Genomic DNA, 24,441 nt, shown 5'->3' with positions numbered 1-24,441 from the left:
TAGAACAAAATCCATTGTCCTTCCCTGAGAAGCTCAGCATCTAAAGAGAGACCGATAGAATGGACCCACGGGTCCAGGATTTTGAGGAGCCCCGGCATTATACAATCTGGGGAACCCTCTGTAACAAGAAAAGCAAAGCATACTGTTGTTAGGGACATTTGGCTCTTTTGAAAGAGCTCATGGAAGAGCTATGCCAGCTCTGGAGGGGGCAGGATGGGGCACTCCCTCCCCCAGCTATTCAGACAGGAAGGTGGGCTGACGCACTGGCTCACTGGTTAAACCATTATTATCTATACTTTCTCTTTTGGCTCCCTTTTGTCCACGCTGAAAAAAAAAAAAAAAAAAAAGAAAAAATCTCAGATGCCTTCTAAGGCTTAGATTGTAATTGAGATAAAGTCTGGTTGTCAAAACAAACTAGAAGTTTCTGTTTCCTCTAATGGAACTGGGTGAAAAGCAGCACAGGCTGATGTGAAGCTTCTCTGGTTTCCGGGAGCCAGTTTCCTTCCATCGTGTGACCCATCCACTTGTCATCCATGAAGCCATTGGTGGGCCACATTCCAGGCACCAGGAAAAGGACAAGAGTAGGGGAAAGCCCCGCCCCCTCCTACACTCCACACCCCTTCTTTGATCACACCCAGGCATCAAGATGTTGTTCCACAGCCCCACTAAGGTGTTAGGGGAAAGGGCAACTGTGGTATTTACTCTGGTGGCCGTGTGTCTCTAGGTCAGAAGAGAATGCAGATGGAGAAAGGGTATGTGGCCATTAGACATCTCTAAGGCAGCCTTTCACATGTACTGTGTGGTCTAGGAACCACAGAGCAGAAGCCACTGAAGAAGTGACTGAAGCATGGTTGTGCAATGAGGTCCCTATAAGCACTCTCCTGAAGTCTTCCATTCTGATGACTTTGGATCCCTGCACCTGAACCCATGTGTTGACTAAGGATGACACCCTAGCTACCATCCAAAGGGCACTAGAGACACCAAGCCAACTGAAAGGAATATACCAAAAAGGAAAGAACAGTGGTGTGTAAACCAAATTTCAAAAGTTTTCCAATTTTGTATGTTACCCAGAGCCACAACAGGATGCAACCCAAGGAACTCTACAGGATTAGCCATTGAGGAGGGTGGGGTGGTTTGTGTGGATTGTCAATTTGGCAGGATCTAGAATCACCTTGAAGATAGACCTCTGAGCACGTCTGTGAGGGATTATCTAGATTAAGTTAATTGAGGTGCAAAGACCTAACCCAACTGCCAGGCTGAATAAAAAGGAGAAACCAAGATAAATAAGGGCATTGAGAACTCTGCTTCCCGACTGTGTGTGGAATGTGACTTGGCTGCCTCCTGCTCCTGCCACAATGGCTTCCCGCCAAGATGGACTCTTCCCTCCAAGATGGACTCTTCCCTCAGACTATGAGTCTAAATAAACCCTCCCTTCCTTCTTCAAGTTGCTTTTGTTGGGGAGCTTTATATAGCAATGCACCAAGTAACTAATACAGAGGCCAAGTCAACTTCTGTGTAATGGAAGAGAATTAGACCTGAAAACAGTGGCTTGAGAGAAGACCATAAAGACACAGTCAGCCAGTAGAAGTAGAAAATGGTGCCAAATAGCACATGGCAGATCCTTGTTTCACTCACGCCATCATAATGTACAAAAAACGAGACTGAAACTAAAGGACAAAAATATAGTTTCACTGCTTTAACAGAGACCAAAAGCAACAGCAACTTAACCAAGCTGAAGTTTATTGCTCTCTCCTGCAAAAATCTAAAGGCTCAAAATACTGAGGAGGGGGGTACTATAAGGATTTTGTCCTTAATTACATCATCAGCCTGGGACGGTGGCCCAGCCTAAAAAGCGGCAGGCCCTCTGTGTGTCTCCCTTTTCTCCTGCTCTCTTCCCTCCTCTCTCTCCCTCTCCCTCTCTCCCTTTCTCTCTGAATAAAGCTCTAAAAAGGTACCCATGGCTCTCGTGACTCCTCTCACTCTCCTCCATTGGCATGGCCGGCACAAGCGCCGGCCAGCCATGAGCAGTGCTGATTTAACCAACAGTTACAACACTGGGGACCCGGGTTCCCTCCATGTTACCCCTCAGCCATACTCAGTGTATGACTTCTATCACATGCCCAAGACAACTGCTGCTGCTCAAGTTACCACGTCTACATCACAGCCATCAGAAAGAAGGAAAGGAGAAAGGAAGGTCTCTTCACCTCCAGGGACCACCAAGAGGTGACTCAAACCACATCTGCTTGATTTTCATTGGCTAGAACTCAGAGTTCATCACATATGCTTGGAAAGGACACTAGACAAAAAGCATCTGTATCTTGGAGATTGGGTGCTCAGCTTAAACTAAAGGGTCCTGTTGCTAAAAGAAGTGGGGACAGCCAGCAGTCAGAGTTTCAGGAGACCTAAGACAAAGGAATAAGACACACTTGGGCCTCTACTACAGCTGGAGGGAGAGAAGGGTCCTGTAAGCTGGAAAATGTAGAGCATAGGGACATCTTCCTGGTCAGCCTTGTTTGCTCTGCACCATGTGCCTGAACTACATTACTGGGAGCTTGTGCTCTTCAAGGGTGAGGAGGAAAGAAGGCTTGCCAAGGCTTGCTTACTTACAACCCTCATGGTGAAAAGAAAGTCTGCACCTGCAGAGACCTGAGCTGGTTAGTAACCAAGCGGGGCCTTTGGGTCAGGGCTTTAGTGTAGGCACTGTGCTCAGATGCGCTGACTTCAGATAAAGACAACTTGGTTTTCACATCTGTAGAGACCATATGTGTAGCTTGGATGCCTTGTCTCTGAGGATGCACTTGGTACACTTGGTACAAATGTGAATGGCCTACACCATAGAAGGGATGGTATTTTCAGAGCTGAGATGCCAAGGGCAGGGGACATGAGAAAGCAGAAGGTACCCCTGAGATTCAGCCCTGTTCTTGTCACGGACCCACCCATGCTGCAGATGCACTCAGCACTTTTGGGGTTCTACCTGCCTCTGATCCAGCATTAGTGTGTGCCACTGTCAATGTGAGAGAAGCAGGGGAGAGGGCCACTCTGGATAAGCAGCATCCCTGTGGCCAGCTGGAAGGGGCGCTCTACCCTGTTGTCCACGGACACCAAGATTCAGCTTCTGCAGTGTCTTCAGGTTACTGCCACAGAGCCTTGATCTTGTACCCTGCCTTTGGTCTTGGCAGCTCTCTTGAGACTTCTTCCTTACCTCAAGATACTACCCTGTGGTCCTGGCCTCAACCTAGTAAACAGGGCAAGTTCTCCCCCAAGCTTCTTAACTACAAAGCCAGCCTGCCAATTGCATACATACATCCAAACACACACTCATACACACTACTATATGCACACCAGAAATAAACACAATATATACACAGCAAATACCAATGAATGTACAAAAACATGTAGCATCCACTAAATACATGTAAACACAACACATACATGCTCAAGCTCATGAGCATACACACACACACACACACACACACACACACACACACACACACACACACACACACACACACACACACACCACTTTTTTTCAAACTGGTTTCTTAGCTGCCCATCACACTCTGCCATTCAACTTCTTACATAACTGAGTAATTGTTCTGAAAACACAAATTAAAGCCCTTGCTCGTTTAAATGCCAGTCTCTTCCTGTAGCTTCTGGACCTTCTAGCTGGACCCTGAGCATCTGATCAGAGCTAGCATGGGCTGTCCCCTACAACGCCATCCAGCCATTGTCCCCACTTACCTACCCCAAGCAGCCAGGTGACCAGCCAGTCTTCCAAGAGGCTCTGAGGTTCCTCATAGCTGGCTGTTCCCACCCCCATATCACCAGCCAGTCACACATCCAGAATGTATATTCACAGTCCGGGCATGGTGGTGCACACCTTTTACCCAGCACTAGGAGGTAGAGGCTGAAGGATCTCTAGAATTGGAGGCCAACCTGATCAATGTAGGGAGCTCTAGAACTATAAGAGAGACCCTGTCTCCAAACAAAAGTATTTATCATTCTTAACCCCTTAGGAGCTCATCTGTTCTCTAAAGGGTCCCTGCCTTCCCAGCTGGAACCAGTCCCTTCCTCTTCTGTTCCTTAGGAAGGTAGGTGGTAGGACTGATCATCTCCAATGTCTGTATCCCTGCAAGACAGGTGACCTTCTTTTTGGTGGAGTACCCTGTCCTGGTCTGGGCAGGTGTGAAGTGGAGACTTGGATGGATGGCCACACTCACAGCCATACTCACATGTTCTCCTTACCCCACAGATCAAAGTAGAAAACCAGCATGACTACCAGGACATCACCAGTGTGGTGGCCATGGCCAAAACCTATGCCACCACCGAAGCCTTTATCGACTCCAAGTATGACATTCGCATCCAGAAGATTGGATCCAACTATAAGGCATACATGTGAGTCAATGGGCAGGGGCTGGGAGGAAGGTAAGAGGAACCTGCTTCCTTCTACCATGATGCTTTTTTTGTCCTCACCTCTGGTTCTGTTGCAGCTTAGCCCAGGACAGACTTCTCTACAAAGGTGTGTGTGTGTGTGTGTGTGTGTGTGTGTGTGTGTGTGTGTGTGTGTGTGTATGTGAAGAGATTCATGCAAATCAAGGAGTCATGTGAGTACCTTGCTGAGGGATTGGAATTTTCTTTGGTATGAAGGAGAGAGCTGGCCCAGTGTGTGGAACAGCAATCTCTTGTTCTCTGGAACCAACAAGGCTCACTAAGTAGTCACATCAAATTCTCTGGTTGCAAGCAACAGAAACTACTTCAGGATATTACATGTTTTATTTTTAAGGAAATTCATTAGAAAATCATGGGTAATTGGAAATTTTTAAAACAAACCAAAATCCCACTAAATTAACTAAATTACTGATTTCAGAAGCAATGGGATTAGGGGCAGCCCCAGTGTACGTAGCCAGAAGTAATAGCTGACGTTCATGGTGCCAATGGCTGAAGAATCCACTGGGATTTTGCAGCACGTATCTCAGAGTGTGCTCTGTCACTAGCATTTTGGTTAGAGAGAGGCAGAAAAACACTATGACAAGTACAAGCAGGAGGACAGGCGATTTGAGCAAGATCATGGCCTGGTAGAAGTGGAGGTGCTGCCTCTAAAGGAAGAGCTGTGAATGCCAGGTGAAAAAAGGCAGTCCCCTGCCTCTGCTTCAAGGTGAGTCAGCAAAGGATGGGCTCACCTGGGACTGAGGCCATCAGTTTCAGTGGGACTTTGGAGTAGGTAGGAAGGCTCTCCCTTGAAGAGCTCTTACCTGGGTCTGGGTCTCTGTGACCCTCACTTTGGAATGTTGTTACTGGTTCCACTTCAGATGGTGAGACCCAAGAGCCAAGTGTTGCTTTCTTATGGCATTCATGCGGCACTAACTGTGGGCACAGCTCCCTATTAAGAAGCTGCTGTGATTAGCCATGGATAGTTGGACAGTCTGTCTGTCCATGTGCTTCTGTGCTGCATAGTTTTTTGCCTGAGAATCCTGTGGGCAAGCCAAGCTGTCACCTGCTTCTGTAAAGATGTCAAGTCAATCAAATCTGTGCCTATTCATGAATGTATTGTCTGCCATGGCTTTTTACCACTGAGATTGCCTAGACCATCAGGGAAACACATCTTTGTATAAAGGGCCAGACAGAGACCAGGGAGATAGCTCAGTTGGTAAAGTGCAAGCATAAGGACCTAAGTTCAATTCCCAGCATCCATCTAGAAAGATGTGATAGTGCATGTTTATAATCCCAGCCCCAGGGAAAATTCCTGGGGCTCAGTGCCCAGCCAGCCTAACATAATTAGCAAGCCCCAGGTCACAGTGAGAGGCCAGTGGTTCCTGATGAACAACACCCAAGATTGACCTCTGATTTCTCACTTACTCACATACATGTATGTGTATGTATGTGTGTGATTTTAAATAGATCTAGGGGAGGTTCAATGAGTAAAGCATTTGATTTGCAAGCACAAAAACCTGAGTTCAGTCCCCAGATCCCACATGAAAGTACCAGGTATGAGGTTGGGCATGATGGTGAACATCATTAACTCCAGTACTTGGGAGGCAGGTGGATCTCTGTGAGTTGGAGGCCACCCAGGTCTACATAGTGAGTTCCAAGATGTTCAGAGTTAGTGAAGCCCTGTCTCAAAAAAACAAAACAGAACAAACAGGTAGAATCATATGCTCTTGTAATCCAAGAACTAGGTAAGCAGACAGGAGGCTCTCTGGGGCTCCCTGACTGGCCAGTCTATTCTAATTGGTGACTTCCAGGCCAATGACAGACCTTGTTGCAAAGGAGGTAGATGACATTCTGAGGATGATACCCAGGTTTTCCTCCAGCCTCAACAGGTGCACATACACACACACACACACACACACACACACACACACACACACACACACACAATAAAGGGTTAGGGTGATTTTAGGCTTTGAGACCCATGCAGTTGGTTGCAACTGTACAATTGCCTGGGACACTGGAAGAGATACGGGCAGTTGACCAATAAGGACATAGTCCCCAAAAAGAGGTAAAGCAGTTTTCAACTTCATCCTGTCAGTCAACCTCTCCCTTCTTCCCCCAGGGCAGGCGAGAGCTGTTACAGCTTTCAGATGTCCTCTTACAGTGTCTCAGGGATCAGATCTCCCTCTTGCCCTCACTACCCTGAGTCATCTGGGCTCATCCCAGTGAGGTGGTCCAGTGCATTCTTGCGGCACCATGGTGTCATTTCCTTCTCCCTCATTGTTAGAATTTGCATTTGACATTGCTGTCACCTTGGCCCAGTTTCTTTTCCAAGGATTACCTCATTGCTGCATTCTTCAGGCTGAGCCCTTCTGGCCTGACAGCTCCAATTTGTCATTGGTTACAGAGATTCCTGGACCCTGGGTTGGTTCATGTCCAAGGGCTGGGGCTCATACCACACTTCAGCTGAGAATGTCCTCTGTGCCCATAACCATTCACCCTCCTCTGGCCCACATTCTGTTCTGCACTTAGGCCTTTTTGCTTGCTGACACTGAGGTATCACTGCTTTTAGATTCTCTTAACATACACAGCCAGGGCATATATATGCATATTTGCCCACTCATACACATGCATCCATAATGATTTCTCTGTATATCCATCTGCACGTGTATTACTCTTTAAGTGGAGTTACACTGCTGTCTAGACCTTCATCCAATATCATGTGGTTCAATTTTGCCTTCCCTTGCTGCTTGTCTGTACCTCCTACGCCAGTCAGGAGAAAGCTGGCTTACACCACCCACCACCCATTGAGCTGTCGTTGACCCCCATCCATGTGAACAGGTCAGCCCATGCCCAGGGGATGGAGCAAAGCATTATCCCCACTTTTAGGGCTTCTCCTCCATCAGGACAGGTTAGATGAGCACTCCTGAGCACAGTGCAGAGAAGAGGGAGGAAGAGGGAGGCAGGGAAGGGCAGTCTGTGACAGTCCAGGAAGGTGTGCTGCATGAGAGTCACATTCAAATAAAGCCTGAAAGATGAGCAAGGATCTGGGAAGGAAAGGTGGTAACACAGGCTGCCAGGGGCAAAGGGGAAAGTGAGTGTGTGGGACAGGAGCCATGTGTGGGCAAGCACCAAGAAGGAGGGCAGCCATAGATGCAAGACAGGCAGAAGTCTTCCCAACTCTTCACCGTGGGAAAGTGGGAAAGTAATCACTTCCTCCCTAAGATCATTTTTTTCCCTACATTTTAAAACCTGTAAAAGAATTCCAGAATCACCAGGTGGTACACTGCCCTAGTTCTCCTCAAAAGCAAGAGGTCATGCATATGCATTTTTTCCATTACTGTAACAAAACATTTGAGACAATCAACTTGAAAAGAAGGAAGGTTTATTCAGACTCACAATTCCACAGGTTTTAGCTCATGGTTACTTGTCTCTATTGCTTTGAGCCTCTGGTAACACAGTCATGGAGGCTACTCACCTCATGGTGGCCAGGAAGCCAAGAAAGAGGTAAAGAAGGTCTTGGGTCCCTTCAAGGGCATGACTTCCAAGACCTAACTTTCTCCCCTCCCCTCACCTGGCATCCCTTGCTAAAGGTCCCCATACCTCCCAATAGCACCATCAGATGCTAAAGTTCAAGCCTTAGCGTGTGGGATCTGGAATGGGGACACTGTAGGACCAAAGCTTGTGCCATTTTATCTGAGGTAGCAGCCTTTTAAATTTTTTATTTTAATCTAGGGGCTGGAAACATGGCTCAGCAGTAAGAGCATTTTATTGCTCTTGCAGAGAACCAGGGTTTGGTTCCCAGCATCCAGATGGCAGTTAATGGGCTTCTGTCACTCCAGTTTCTGTGCATCTGATGCCCTCTTCTGGACTCTGTGGGTATTACATGTGTATATGGGCCAGATGTTTGAAACATCTTCTAACCATCAAAGCAAAGAAGGACAGTAGATGAGTGACAGACATCCCCAGTGACCTCAATGTATGGTTTGTTCTAACCCAGGAGAACCTCCATCTCTGGAAACTGGAAGGCCAATACTGGCTCTGCCATGCTGGAGCAGGTGGCCATGACAGAGAGGTAAGAGACAAAGGGTGTGTGGAGAGAGGCACCAGCATCCATGAGAACAGCATTCCAGCCACTTCTCGGTTTTCTCTTCTTTATGGTCAGCAGCAACAGCAGGGAACCTGTCAAAATAACATTTGCAGATGGTAGGAGTTCAAAGGAGGGAAATGGTTTGCCCCATGCTCTGGAGGTAACAGTGGAACATTGAGGTCTTGGCTTCAAGTCCAGGGATCCTCTGGGTCCTGCTCTGCTGCCTCAGTAAGAGAGATTGAAACCTTCACCAGTCCCCAGTCTCAGATAACCAGGAGAAAGTATGCTTATTAAACATCATAAAAACGGAGATGGGCCTTCCTCAGACCATATGAAGAGAGAAAAGCCACTTAAATTGTGAGTGCTTTGGGGTGCACTGTGGCTGAGGGACCTACAGGTCCCTTTAAGCACTGCTGTGTGGCCTCCTCAGCTGAGGGTGAGCTGAGCGCCGGCTCTCCATATAAGTCACACACACACACCTTCCCTCAGAGTCCACTGAACACTGCCTGCAAGCATGCAACAGAAGAGGCCAGTGCATGTACTCCAGGGCCGTAAACACTGAGAGCCTACTGCACGCCACAGTGTGCTGAGCAGTAAAGAGGCCAAGGCAAAGGGCACTAATTCTCTCCTCTAAGAACTGTGTGTCAGCAGCAAGCACCAGAACAGAGCATATTAATTTTTGCTTTGGGAATTAGCCTTTGTTGATGAAAATTTGAGAAGCATGTTTTCAGGAGACCTAAGACCCCACCTCCACCCGCTCCATTGAAATCATTTCTTTCATGACTGTGTTGGATCACATTTTCTCCAACAATGGATCACAGCATCCCCAGGCTTAAAGCCTCACTGTCAAGTCTGACAGAAAGAAAGCATCTTTCCCCATTATTTCATCCAAAGCCAGGCCTTGGGTCATATGATCACCCCTAAGCCAATCACTGGCTGAGAAGGCTGCAGGCCCGTGTTTGACAAAATCTATGGCCAGTTTCTACTCTAGAGATTAGAGTGGGGCCAATCTCTGCAGCAACCATGGCTGAGACTGAGGAAGGGAGGTACTGCTGCATACTGAGCGGTCTTTAGTAGGAGAGAAGGTAATGGCCCCACCTGCACTAATAACAACCATCTTTCCCCATTTGTCTAGGGGATGACACATTTGCAGCCAAATGCAATAATGCTAGGACAGCATGAGCCTTCAACCCCTGAGGCAGGAAGGAAAAAGGCACCCAGTGAAATTTAGGGAAGGAGAGGCTGTGAGCGGTTTCTGAGGGAACGGGTACCAGCATTCCATTCTAAAGAAGGAGCAAGAATCTGAAGGAGCTAGCTCTCCGTGCATCTTCTCTACAACCATGTCACAGGCACTCACTGCAGCCTAGTTTTAGAGCTGTGCCTTGGAGAAAGTGGTGGGGGAAAGACATCAGCCCTGCCCCTGTGAACTTCCAGCTCAGGGTTTATCATCTCAGAAAGCCAGATGAACCAAGGTGAATGCCCCTGCCTCTTCTAGATAATCTAAGAGACAGTTCTGAACTTCTTCAACTAGAAAATGAAGGCAAGTCTGCATGCCATCAGAAAGGCTAACCCCAGCACAGGCCCTGCCAGGGTGGAAGGCTAACCACAGCAGAGGCCCCTGCCAGGGAGGTAGGCTATCCCCAGCACAGGCCCTGCCAGGGAGGTAGGCTATCCCCAGCACAGGCCCTGCCAGGGAGGTAGGCTAACCCCAGCACAGGCCCTGCCAGGGAGGTAGGCTAACCCCAGCATAGGCCCTGCCAGGGAGGTAGGCTATCCCCAGCACAGGCCCTGCCAGGGTGGACATTCATACCCCACAGGGGCATTCATGGACAGCCGGTGCCCTCTTTTTCATGACTTTCCCAGGAAGTCTTACCTCTCCTCAGAAGTTTATAGTGGAGATCTACAGCAGCACACCACCATCCACAGGGGTGACTCCACAGGAACATTCACAGGACAGAGTCTGTTCAACCTAGCATGTACTGTCTCTCAGACAGTCATGAGCTGTGCTCATGGCCTGGACAGAACACCCTGGTCCCATTCCTATAGTCCCAAAGCCCCTGGAATCCCTTAAGTAGGCCCAGGCCCTATGTGGTTCACCTCTTGCTGGGTAGCCTGACTCCTGAACAATTTTCATTCAGTTTGATTAGTGCTAGTCTACCTGGTTGAAGAGGGACCTTTCTCATATTTCCTGGCCCCTGGGGTCCCTGCCCCTGGGATAATGCACACACATGACCTAGATGTTCATCATTTGGAAACCAGTTGCCTCCAGTCCTAAGTCTAGACTTCTATCTCTCATGGGAAGAACCTGACTCATGAATGTGTCTCAGGCATCGTGCTTCTTGAGCACATTGTGTCCCATGAGTCAGCCACCAGCACCTAATACAGTAGCTCTAACACCTGGCCCCCAGAAGCCTCTCAAAGCTCCAAGGATCAACGTTGTCGCCAAATGCAGCTGCACATTGGTCAGAGCATTGTATGAAGCATTAAGAATAGGTAGAGGCCTCCCAATGACACAGGGTAGACCCCAGAAACTGGCCATTCATAGGTACATGGGCTTCGCTATCCTTGTGAGTCCCAAGAACAAGAAGCATCAAATAAAGGAAACTGAGGCACCAGGAAGAAGAGGATCATCCCCAATCACTAAGGAAATAGCAAACAGATCACAGGCCAGGGAGACAGATCAGTCCATAAAGTACCACACAAGCATGAGAGCATAGGTTCAATCCCCAGATCACACATGAAAAAGCCAGGCAGGTATGGAAGCAGCTGTGATCCCAGCCCCGGGATAGAGATGGGAGGATCTTAGGTCTCACTCGCCAGCCAGACTCCACTGTTCAGCACATTCCACATTCAGTGAAAACCTTGTCTCAAAAATCAACATAGAAGGTTCCTGAGAAACAACACCCAAGTTTCACTTTGGGACCTGTCACTCATGAGCGCATACACGTGCTCCTACCAAACATGTGCAGTCGATCCTCTCTCTCTCTCTCTCTCTCTCTCTCTCTCTCTCTCTCTCTCTCTCTTTCTCTCTCTCTGTCTCTCTCTCTCTCTGTCTCTCTCTCTCTGTCTCTCTCTCTCTGTCTCTCTCTCTCTCTCTCTCTCTCTCTCTCTCTCTCTCTCTCTCTCTCTCTCAATCTCAGCAGGCTCCAAATGAGAGGGAGGCAGGTTTGCTTACAACCTGGATGCAGATTGGGAAGCCAGATTGTTAGTTATCACTCTCTCAGCCTCGGCTTCTTCATCTGAAAAACTGACCTCAACCCTCCCTCCTTGATCAGTTTGTGCTGGGATGAGAAGGAATGAGGAGCTAGCCTGCCAGGCACAGAATGGGTCTTCATCCTGCTTTCTGCTCCAAGCATGCTCCTGGCTGCAGCTGGATGAGAGAACAAGGTTGGGCTCCAGATCTAGAGGAGCATGACCATGTTACTGCACTGCTGTGTAACCTCAGAGAGAGCCATTCTCTTGGGCCTCAGTGGGCCTGGGTTGATAGGATCAGTGAGTGAGTTCTTAGAAATCATCAGCCATGATTGCTCCTCATTCCAGGTTACATGGCTCAAACACACAAATAGATCTGAGAGCTGGAGTGTCCCATGTGACCCTAAAGAGTGGGGAGAGAAGCAGGAACATTGACACAAAGTCCCCTGTGACTCCCAAATCCAGTCCACAAGGAAAGCCAAGTGCATGCCCAGAAGATCTCCTCAGATACAACCAACCCCTTGTCATAGGGTCAAAGTTCACAGCCCAGATCTGTCCCCAGAAAAGCAAACTGGCCCTGCAGCTGTCAGTCACTGGAATAGGAACAAAAGCAATTGGTCCAGAGGGCCAGGCCCCAAGGCAAGTCAGGGGCTGTCTGAAGGAGCTCCCCTGCCCCCCACTCTCCCCTGCTCTGGGGAGAATGAGGCCCTTTGTCCCCCACAGGCTCTTGTCTGGCTGGGGCTCTGAGCAGGGAGGGTAGCCCGGAGGAATTTTTAGAGCCCTTCAAATAGCTTTCCCAAGGGAAAAGGGCTGCAGGGGTGGCTGGGTGTCCTGATGGCTCTGGATTGGGGCAAGGCAAGCTTCATACTGCTGCAGAGCCAAGGTCCTGGGGCAGCAAAAGGGTGGCCATGGGTCTCTGAGACCTCTTGGTTCTTATCCCTTCCTTCCTCCATCCTCTTTCCCTGCTTCCTGAGGCCCCCTCCTTGGTCTTCCTTCACTCCTGTCTCCTTCTGACCTCTTGCCTTGCTTCTTACCCCATGCTCACTGTCAGTCTGTCTGTCTTTGCAGGTACAGGCTATGGGTGGACAGCTGCTCAGAAATGTTCGGCGGCCTAGACATATGTGCTGTCAAGGCTGTCCACAGCAAGGATGGCAGAGATTATATCATCGAGGTGAGGAATGGAGCAGGGGGGTCCAGCCTGGACCATCCCAGCAGGAAAAACTCCAAGATGACCCCCAGCATGGCAGCCATATCCTGGCTCCTGGCCTGCCACATGTGGCTCAGGGCATAGTGAACCCTCCCAGAGTGCTTCATGCATTCACCTCAGCTGCAGCAACAGTGGGAGCCTTCCTGCTCTGCACTCTGTCCTCAGAGTTCAGAACTCGGGGCACAATTTTTTCTAATATGTCAGGCTGAGTCCACAAGATTCTGTGCCAGTGTCCTTGGTATTCAAGGATATGACATGAATACACTTCCTTTCCCACAGTGCAAGGGTTCCATCCTTAAGTTCTTTCAACAAATGAAATTCCAAGGCAGCGTTGAACACAGTAGATACAGAATTTGCAAATGAAGATAACAGAAAAGCAAAGGGACACCATTGTACAGGGTGTGTCTGGAGGGACAGATGAACTGCCAGAAATAGAGTTGTAAGAGATGTTCACAGATGGGCACTGGGACCCAGAACCACTCCAAAGGCCCTTTGGCAGCCATGCATCCCATCCCACAGTATCCTCTTCCCTCTACAACCCTTCCTACCTCCTCAGGGGCTCCCTCTCCTCTCCTGCTCCCAGCTTTCAGCAGGTCTGCAGCAGTTCTGCAGCTTTAACCTAAAACATCCCTGCGGCCTCAGGGCTCCCCTCCAATCCCAGCTCCCAGCTCCACAGTCATGCATGGTCCTTTCAGCTCACTCCTTCCACAGAGCTCACTTCTCAACCTATCAGGGAGGAATGGGCTAACACCGAGCCAGACACATGAGGGGAGCCCTGTGGCCACCTCCTCTGCAGCTGCCTCTCCACAGGTGTGGGCTGCTACTGAGAGGCACATGGCTGGGATGACCTCAGTAGCCAGCCAGTCCTCCAGTCCTGCATGTCTGCCCCACTGCCCAAGGACCAACAGGCAAACAGCACCAGGTAACTGAATGGGCGGGAGTATGGCAATGCAGGAAGGTGGACCGCCAGGTCAGGAAAAGGCTGCCTTGGCAGTGGGAACCCAGGACCAGAGACAGTCTCACTAGCTGGCTCCCCAGAAAGGCTGGATGCTACCACCAGGTGAATGGGCATCTCTGTGCAGGACTGTGTCCTCGCCTCAAGTCAGAGGCCTCTTGTCCTCTGACCATTCCCAGAACAGATGTGAGTCGAGGGCCTCTTCACTCGGGATATCAACAGCTCCTGGCAAACCACCCAACACTGCCTTTCCTCACTAGGACACTAGATATGACTGGTTGGGGCTCACACACACGCATCTCTTCACCCTGGGCACCAGGAGAGTAGGAGAGAGCTGCTATCCCGTTAGGACTGAGGCCCAGGGGTCAAGAGAGATGACTGACAGTCAAGAGCTCTTATTGCTCTCACAGAGGACCTAGGTTTGGTTCTCAGCATCCACATGGGGCTCAAGCCATCTGGAATATGCACACACATACATACATGCAAGCGAAACACTCATACAGACCAAATAAATAAATCTTTAAAACGAGAAAAGAAGAACATGAACTGCTTTCCTCCTCTCTTGGTTCAGCACCCCCCCACACACACACACACATACACACACATACACACACACATACACATACATACACACATACACACATATACACACACATACACATACATACACACACACATACACACACATACACACACATACACACACATACATACACACACATATACACACACACATACACACACATACACATACATACACATACACATACACACACATACACATACATACACACACACATACGCACACATACACACATACATACACACACACATACACACACATACACACACACATATACATACACACATACACATACACACACATATACACAAACATACACACATACACACACATATACACACACATACACACATACACACATACATACATATACACACATTCACACACACATATACACACACATACACACACATGTACACACACATACACACACATACACACACATACACACACACACACACACATACACACACATACACAAACACACACACATACACACACATATACACACACATACACACATATACATACACATACACACACATACACACAAACATACATATACACACACATACATACATATACACACATACACATACACACATATACACACACACGTACACACATACACACACATACACACACACACACACATACACACACATATACACACACATACACACACATACACACACATATACACACACATACACATACACACACATATACACACACACATACACACACATACACACACACACACACACACACACACACGTATACACACACACGTACACACACATACACACAAAGGCCATCTATACCCAGAGGCCCCAGTTCCAGTCACTTGGTGGGTGGGGGTCAGGAATGAAAGACACTTCACATTTAAAAACAAACAAAAGAGCTGCTTTGGGTCTTCTAAACACAAGGAAACAACTTTTCAAAAATGTTCCAGAAAAATCTCAAACAAATAAAAAAAGACGGCTTTCAGATTTGCGTGTTTTTCCTCAGAAACATTAGGGAATTGTTTTCCTTTGGGGTTTGGGATGGGATCAGGAGAGAGGGAGCCTGTTCCTAGGAATAAAAAAAAATGTGTTTTTCCCAGTAAGGGGGAAAGAGGCAGCAGAGATCCAAAAACACTGTCTCTCAGCCACCTCCATGTGAGAGCACAGCGCTTGTGTGGCACGTTCAGTGAGGGTGCTCAGGGGAAACATGCTGAACCTTGTCCTCTCTGACCTGGCCCAGGGGATGACCTTGCTCACTGGGAAAAAATGTTTCCCTGGCGGAGTGACCGTCCACTTCCTTTGGCTGTGTCCACTATGGGGACTCCAGCTCCTGACCTCAGGTTCCATGTCGTGTCTGTTTTCCACTGCAGAGAACGTGGGGAACAGTCCAGGGCAAAGCAGTGGGCAGGGTGGGAGCAAGAACCACAGGCCAGGCACTGGGAGCCCTGGACCCTTGGGGATGGAGACTGCCTGTGACCCAGGCAGGAGTTCCATTTAGGAACAGTTTACAGGACCTTCTGGGATCCATACCCACGCCCTGGTTTGTGTTTCAATCCCCAAGGCACACTGGGTACTTGTACCCACAGTCCCCTGAAAGTCACAGCCAGGAGGGTCTTAGCCTGAACCCTTAGTTAATGAAAAGTATACCCAGAGAAGACAAGAGACTTCCCCCAGCACATCCATAGCAGAACACAGGCTTGGAACCCAGGCTGCCTCATCCAAAGCCTTACGACAGAGCCACCCAGTGCTTGATGAAAAGGTCCCTGCTGCCGTAGAACTTCCCAGTCTGACCCTCGGTTTCATCACTCTGGTGAAGATAATCAGAATAACCATAAGCCTCAAAGATCTGTTGTTATTTTGAGATAGGGTCCCATGTAGCCCAGGCTGCCCTCAAATTCAATATGTAAGAAGACCTTGAACATCTCCTGTCCCTGCCTCCATCTCCGGAATGCTAGGATTATAGTGCTGGGGATGGAAATGAAGGCCCCAAACATGCTAAGTGAACACTCTACCAAAAAGCCACATCCTCAGCCAGCAAAGTACTGCTCTAAGATAGAGCTGACGTCATCTCTACCTGGCTCTTAGCATAGTGCCCAGTGAAACTGTACTGTCAGGGCCTTCCCAGGGTGAGCAGGCATAACCCTTCCTCCAGAACACAGGACCCCCCTGACTCCCGGGCTTACAGCTTGCAAATGATAGTTCTGGGACTAAGCTTTCCAAAGGGACAGTTATGTGAGCTCAGCAAAGACACAGGTGCAGAGGGGCTCCTAGGAACTTGTGGGGTCCCAAAGGGGCTTCTGGAAGGAAGGGCTGACTCAGTATTTCATGATGGATAAGGAGTTGGCTTGGTGAAGGGTAGGCACAGAGAGTTGGATACAGGATCTGGAAATGAGACTGTCTGATTACCCCAGAGCTGGGCAAAGGGCAAAGACGGTTGACAGGGTGAGGCAGGTGACAGAGGAAGACTGGATTCCTGTAGGAGAGGAGAGAAGTAGCCAACACAGGTCTACCAAGACTTTGTGTTCCCTTAAAACTGTCAGCTGCCTGTGCCTAGTGATCACCTGGCCCACTGGGTCACGTCTCTGAGCCTCAGTTTCCCCATCTGTTATAAAAATGGAGTAGGCCAACATGATCCCCCAGGACTGTCACCCCTCTTTCTTAAGAACAGCCTGGTTCCCAGGGATCAAGATTCACGTTGGGACTGCATCCTGCCAGGGCCCCAGTCCTTGTCTGTCTTCTTCTGTCTTCTCCATAAACCCTGGGTCACTTCCAGCCTGCGTCCAGGTTTTGGTTGTTGTTGTGATTGAGCCCCACCATTACTGTTCCCAGCTCGGAGGACATCATCAACCTTGGGCCAGAAGAGAGGGGGCCAGTCCCAAACCGGGAGGAAGCTGGGGTGGGAAATGAAGAGGTGGAGACCGACGCCCCAAAGAAAAGTACAGAAAAGGTCAGCACGTGCTCCCCCAGCCCTGGTCACGTTGCTGGACTCCAGCATGTGGAGGCTGAGTTGAACTGAATCCAGAAGTGTGTTGAGAAGGAAATAGAACTGTGGTCTACTGGGGACGCAGACAGCAGGAAAGGCCCAGCTGAGCTGTTTGCATGGAGGACATTGCCATCTAGTGGTCATTCTGTTCTGAGCGCAGCGCCACACTCCCAGAGCAGGAAGCCCGAGGCCAAGCCATCTTAATTTGGGTCCTTCAGCCTCCTCTTCCTCCCCCAGGTCATGGGTAGCTCAATGCCCCTGATCGGAGAGCACGTGGAGGAGGACAAGCAGGTAATGGCCGACCTTGTTGTCTCCAAGATGAGCCAACTCCTGGTGCCAGGCAGCATGGTGCCCTCACCCCTGAGACCTTGGGTAAGTCTCCCTTGATAACAAAGGAGATTAGAGGCTCTGGAATGATAACCCCGGCATGCCTCATATAGGAGAATGGGGTGCCAGACCTTCCCCCACTTTCTATCCCCCGGGAAGAAAACCCCTGTCCCATCAGCGTTTGCACAGATTGTTGACAGTGTTGATTTCTGTGTCCCCATCATAGGCCTGAGCTTGGGTGTGTGCAAGAGTACATGTACACATGTGTCCTATGTTCCCTGAGCACAAGTCAATAGAGACTATTGTGTCTCCTGCTTCCCCTCTCCCCAACCCAGCAAGCTCCCACCCTCCTCTGCAGAGGCCCCACCAGGGACTACCAGACCCTCTTCAAAGAATGTACCAGCTGGCCGGCCCTCTGGAAAAGCAAGTTTTGAATCCTCCTCCAACCCTAGTCCCTGCTCTTCCCACAGAGACTCCCTTCATAGCCACGGGATCAGGGGTTAAACAGGCTGGCAGGAGGGAGGGGGCATATGCAGCATCCTTCATGGCTACGCTGAAAACCTATCATGAGGTACGCTGGAGAGTCATGCATCGTGGGTATTTAAAACAAGAAGAAAACACAACTGTATAAGGCCTCGACTCCCACCCAGAAACTGTTACCACAGGCTTCCTTTCTCTTCTCTTGCTCTAGGGTCCACAAACTAAACTCGCAAAATCCCCAGGGCAAGGTCAGCTGGGTCCTCAGCTGGGACAGCCACAGCCAAGGCCACCTCCGCAAGGTAAGACTCAGGACAGCCACTGAGAAACACTGTATCAATGAGGACTTTGAAATGCTGTGCAGAGGACTGGAGAGGTGGCTCAGCAGGTAAGAGCGCTTGCTATGCACATGTGAGGACCAGAGTTCAAATCCCCAGCACTCACGTAAATAAGCTGGACATAGCCAAACATGCCTGTAGCTCCAGCACTGGAGGAAGGGAGAAACAGGCAGCTCTGGGGAACTTGTTGACCAGGTAGTCTAGCTGGAATGGCAGGCTTCAGGTTCTCAACTTGTGAGTCGTGGCCCCGTTGGGGGCTGATATCTTGCATATCAGCCATTTACATTACAGTTCATAACAGTAGAAAACTACAGTTATGAAGCAGCAATGAAATAATTTTGTGGTTCAGAGTCAGCACAACATGAAGAACTACATTAAAGGGTCACGGCATAAGGAAGGTTGAGAACCACTGGTCTATAGGGAATAAGGTAGGACCCAAGGGTGTGTGCTTAGACACAGAAATTAACTGAATCAATAAAAATGTGTTGCTGAAGACAGCCTAGAGCTGTGATCTCGGCCTTCCTCATGCTGTAGCTCTTTAATACAGTTCCTCATGTTGTGGTGACCCTTAACCATAAAATCATTTTTATTACTACTTCATAACTGTTATTTTGCTCTTGTTATGAATCATAATGTAAGTATCTGTGTTTTCTGGTGGTCTTAGGTGAACTTGGTGAAAGGATCACTTGACAACCTCCAAGACATTGTGACCCACAGGTTGAGAACTGCTGGTCTAGACAATCCATCCTGATACTTTATCTTTGGGCTGTGCACACTCCCTCTATCTGCAGGATGAGGAAGTTAGGAGGGCTGCTGTCCCCTGAAGGTCAGGGAAGGAGTTAGGAAGAGAGTCCAGAGGGACTGCCAGGCCCTGTGCTGGGGCCATTCCCTTCTGCCCCCATTTCCATCCTCACAGCCACTTTGCAGAGGAAGCATCAGTGTATCCCTTTCCCCAAGCAGGAAATTGAAGCTTTGCCCAGAAGGCACAATGAAAGATGGCAGGTTTTCAAGCCTGGATGCTCAAACCTTCTGGGAAATGTTATTTCAAGCCACTAGTGGTGCCTGAGTATACATTTGTGAGCCAACCAGCCAGAGTGAGAAAAAGAAAAAGAAGCCCAGAACATTATACCCGCAACTGCTGACATTCTTTCATTGAACCATCCCTGCACTACTCCGAAAGAGCCTCGGCTTATTAAAGAGTGGATTCGGGATGGACGACAAGATGGGGGAGAATCACGAGAATAGCGAAGGACTTGCTGGAGGAAGGTCACATGTGGAGGGTTTCCCACGCATGGGCTCCAGGGGAGCACCTGCCAAGCATGTCCCTGTAGCAGATCAGGGCCAGCTCAAGCTTCAGAGCAGCTTGGCATGGAGATGCCCTTCTTACAATCTCGACAGAAGGCATTTCCATCCTGTCCTAAACTTTCTAGTCACATCTATTAAAGCGGCAGATTCATTGCTTCTTGGGAGAAACAGGCCTCGGGCACCAGATGACTTCCTCTTCCACAGCCCTATGTGAAAGCCCTCCTCCTTCCCTCTTCCCTCCGTCCTCTTTTAGCCTTCTCCCCTTCTTCCCTTTCCCCATACTCCATTTACTTAGCATAATCATCCAGATTAGCTTATTTTCTCATATAAATGCCTTTGAAATCGACTGCCCCCAGTATTCTCCAAATGTATACACAATAGTCAAAATTATATTTAACCCTGGACTAAAAGTTACCATATTTGTCAAAATCCAGTTAGGTGGCATTTTAATTCTCAGTATCTGTGGTTAAATGGTCTTCTCAGAATATAACAAACAAGGCATGATGAGTCCCAGTACAAAAGAAACTGAGACAGGAGGATTGCTGTGAGTTTGAAGCTAGTCTGGACTACCAGATGAATTCAATGCCAGGCCAGCCTGGGTTACAGGGTGAGATCCTGTCTCAAAAGAGGGAGTGGGAGGCTGGGGAGACAGCTTGGTGGGTGGGACATGACTGATCTCTAGTGTCCACCTTTAAAAACAATAACAAACTGGGTGTGGCAGTGGAATGGTGTGGAGCTGGGTGTGGGGCTGGTGAAATGGAGATGGAGGGGCTCTCCGAAGCTAGTTTGCCAACTTAGCCTACTCGGAGAGTTTCAGTGTCAAAAAAAAGGACAGAGGTTGACCTCTAACCTTCACCTGCAGGTTTGTACCTGTGCATACAGATGTACACACACACACACACACACACACACACACACACACTCCTGCATGTTTGTACCTGTGCATACAGATGTGTACAAGCACACACACACACACACACACACTTATGCACATAAATAAATATCGGAGAGCTAGTGTATTTTTAGTGTATTTTAATCTCCTCTCTGGCCCAGAGGAGAAACAGCTTGATAAAGAAATTATTTTAGGAACATGTAGCTAAACTCCATGTGGGTGAGTTGAAAAATAATTAATTTAAAACCAATTGAGGCAATTAAAGGAAATGCTCAGTGAGTTACCGTTCAGACTGAAAATAACTAAGTCAACTTAAAAAGTTTTTCACCAATTTCTATAAATAACAGAACCACATTATTAACTTGTTTTGAACTCATTCTCAAACTCAGTGAACATGAAGTTTTCTTTTAATAAACTTTATCTTTTTAGGGTCAATTCTGTGCTTAAGAAAACATTCTATATACAAAATATTTTCTGTATATGCCCAAATAAAAAATACGAAGTTGTTTGCAACCATCATATTTCCTGATGGATCCCAGTGATAAAGGAGAAACACATGAAATAGTCGATGAGTTATTGAACAAGGACACAGGTTTTCCAAGACAGTATCAATCCAGGGTTGTGGGGGGGGGGGGCTTAAGATAAAAGGAGAAAACAGATGTTTTGTTTGACCTGCACTGGGTTGAGAAAACAAAAAAGTAGTCTACATACAAAAACCATGAAACAACTTCTTAAACACCCGGGTTTCTCCTTAAGTCTCTGACCCCTTCTGCTCAGTCTCTAGCCTCTCCAGAAAGCACAGATGTTCTAGAAATACCCAACCTATTTTCCTCCCCAACATCCACTGGTGGTTAGCAAGGGCTATCGCCTTGGTCACAGAGGGACTTGCCATTTGCCTCAGGGCCTTCTCTTCCCTTCTTCATTTCCAGAGACAAGAATTCATTTCCTTATGTTCATTCTCTTTAGAAAGAGAGGGAGAACTATGTCTTACACCAAGTGGGAATTAAGTCTTGATATTTGAGATAGTGTCTCACTCTGAACACAGACTAGACTAACACTCACCGAATAGCCAAGACTAGCCTCAAATTTGACACAATCCTCCTGCCTCAACCGCCTAAGTGAGTCACTACACTTGACTCTATACATCTTCCTTCCGAATTACCTCTTCCTTTTCATATAAGGACTCCATGCCTATTGCATCAAAACCTCACCTTTAACCTTAATTACCTCCTTGAAGACCCTGTCTCCAAATGCAGTCACATTGAGTGCGAGGGTATCAACATCTGAATTTAAGAAAGCATATTTCTGCCTATAACACCATGTCCAATCCCTATCCTGATGCAACTGCCCCCACGAACCCATGCCTACATTGGAGGGTGAGGCCCGCCTGCACTATGTGCAGCTTTCCAGTGTTTCCTTATTATATGGCTCCACACATCAATGCTCAAATGAAAAATAAATATGCCAGGCAGTGGCACATGACTTCTAATCCCAGCACTTGGGAGGCAGAGCCAGGCAGATCTCTGTGAGTTCTGGTCTACAGAGCAAGATCCAGGACAGGCACCAAAACTACATGGAGAAATTCTGTCTCAAAAAACAAACAAAACAAAAATACATACTATGTTAGAAACCACTTTTTCTCTTTCTGTTTAGTGGTGTCTACTTAGCACGTACTGTCAATAGTTCAGTTAATGTTACCCTGACAGAACATATGGCAATCAGCCCACACCCCATTATATAGATGCTTTCTTGTGGCTGTTTTTGTTTTAACACAGGGTCTTACATAGTCCAGGCTGACCTTGAACTCTCTATATCAAGGATGACTTTGAACTTCTGATCTTCTTGCCTCTGCCTCCTGAACACTGGAATTACAGGCATGCACCACCATGCCTAGCCATGCTGGAAATCAATTAGAGGGTTTCATGCATGCTAGACAAGCAGGCTACCAACGGAGCTATGTCCCCTGCCATCGAGCTGTTTCCTGATGTTCCTAACCACGGCCCTGAGATCTGGCATCAATTTGTTTTCTGTTACAAACAACATGTTTATATAAACATGTGTGTTAAGTGCACAGCCACATTTATTCCCAAAACAAATGAAAACTTAACTTTCTTCTGTTTGTAGGCGGCTCTCGTCAAGCTCAGTCTCCTCAGCCTCCCAGATCTAGAAGTCCATCCCAACAGAGGCTTTCCCCACAGGGCCAACAGCCTGTGAGCCCTCAATCAGGCTCTCCACAGCAGCAAAGGTCTCCAGGTTCTCCACAGCTATCCCGGACATCTGGTGGCAGTTCTCCAAACCAGGCCTCCAAGCCAAGTGCCAGCCTTGGCTCACATCCCCGGCCACCTGTGCAGGGCCGCAGCACCTCCCAGCAGGGTGAAGAGCCCCAAAAGTCAGCCCCGCCTTACCCCCACCTCAAGTAAGTGTTTGAAGTCTGAATGGGCAGAGTAAAATTAGAGTGTGTCCAGAGATGAGATGAGCTGATTTAGGATCAGGAACTAAGAGACAAAGGACTATCAAAACCTTGCCTAGAATTCAGAGAGGGGCACGTGAGCCTATAGAGTGGCATTGTGTAGCAGGGACCAGCAATTTGAGAGTACACATTACGTGCCACCACGTCCTCACGACCCCGGCATGTAACAAACAACCCAAACTCATGTGACTGAAGCAGATCAGTTTCCTGCTTGTTCTAGCTTCCTATAGCTGGGATAAAATACTCTGACAAAAAGTAATTTTAGAAAAGCTAGAGGGATAGCTTAGTGCTTAAGAGCATTCTTCCAGAGGACCAGGGTTTGGTTCCCAACACCCACATGGTGGCTAACAACTGTCTGTAACTCAATTTCCAGAAGATGACACCCTCTTCTGGCCTCTACATGCATGCACAGAGATACATGCAGGCAAAACACCCATGCACATAAAATAAAAACCTTGAAAAATTGTTTTCTTTTTTCTCTTTTTATTATATTTGTGTTTTAATTTTACACATCAGCCATGGGTTGGTTCCCCCTGTCCTCCACCCTCCCACCCCTGCCCCCACCTTCCCCCTATCCCCTCCCCTCCATTCCCATCTCCTCCAGGGCCAAGACTCCCCTGGGGATTCAATTCAACCTGGTGGATTCAGTACAGGCAGGTCCAGTCCCCTCCTTCCAGGCTGAGCAAAGTGTCCCTGTGTAAGCCCCAGGTTCCTAACAGCCAGCTCATGCACTAAGGACGGGTCCCACAGCCTGGGTGCCTCCCAAACAGTTCAAGCTATTCAGTTGTCTCACTTATCCAGAGGGCCTGATCCAGCTGGGGGCTCCACAGCCTTTGGTTCATAATTCATGTGCTTCCATTAGTTTGGCTATTTGTCCCTGTGCTTTTCCAATCTTGGTCTCAACAATTCACACTCTTACAGTCCCTCCTCTTTCTCGATATTGGACACCTGGAGCTCCACCTGGGGCCTGGCCGTGGATCTCTGCATCCACTTCCATCAGTTGTTGGATGAGAGTTCCAGCATGACAGTTAGGGTGTTTAGCCATCTGATCACCAGGCTAGGTCAGATCAGGCTTTCTCTCGACCATTGCCAGCAGTCTACAGAGGATGTATCATTGTGGATTTTTGGGGACCTCTTGAGCACTCTGCCTATTCCTGTTCTCATGTGGTCTTCATTTATCATGGTC

General features: G+C 48.3%; 1 protein-coding gene across 5 annotated transcripts in view; it reads left to right on the top strand.

Moving 5' to 3' along the window:
- Nucleotides 1-24,441, top strand: part of Syn3 (synapsin III) — a 427,823-nt gene that overhangs the window by 400,981 nt on the left and 2,401 nt on the right. For all 5 annotated transcript variants that reach the window (XM_036169415.1, XM_036169416.1, XM_036169418.1 and 2 more), the window contains exons 8-13: nt 4,253-4,395; nt 8,432-8,506; nt 12,782-12,884; nt 17,684-17,818; nt 18,465-18,552; nt 22,910-23,201. In XM_036169415.1, the coding sequence (XP_036025308.1) occupies nt 4,253-4,395; nt 8,432-8,506; nt 12,782-12,884; nt 17,684-17,818; nt 18,465-18,552; nt 22,910-23,201 (836 nt within the window). The remainder of the gene's footprint in view (nt 1-4,252; nt 4,396-8,431; nt 8,507-12,781; nt 12,885-17,683; nt 17,819-18,464; nt 18,553-22,909; nt 23,202-24,441) is intronic.

The sequence above is a fragment of the Onychomys torridus genome, chromosome 20 (assembly GCF_903995425.1).
Source record: "Onychomys torridus chromosome 20, mOncTor1.1, whole genome shotgun sequence".
Lineage (NCBI taxonomy): Eukaryota > Metazoa > Chordata > Mammalia > Rodentia > Cricetidae > Onychomys > Onychomys torridus.
The sequence above is the reverse complement of the archived record's forward strand: the minus strand, read 5'-3'. Positions and strand labels throughout refer to the sequence as shown.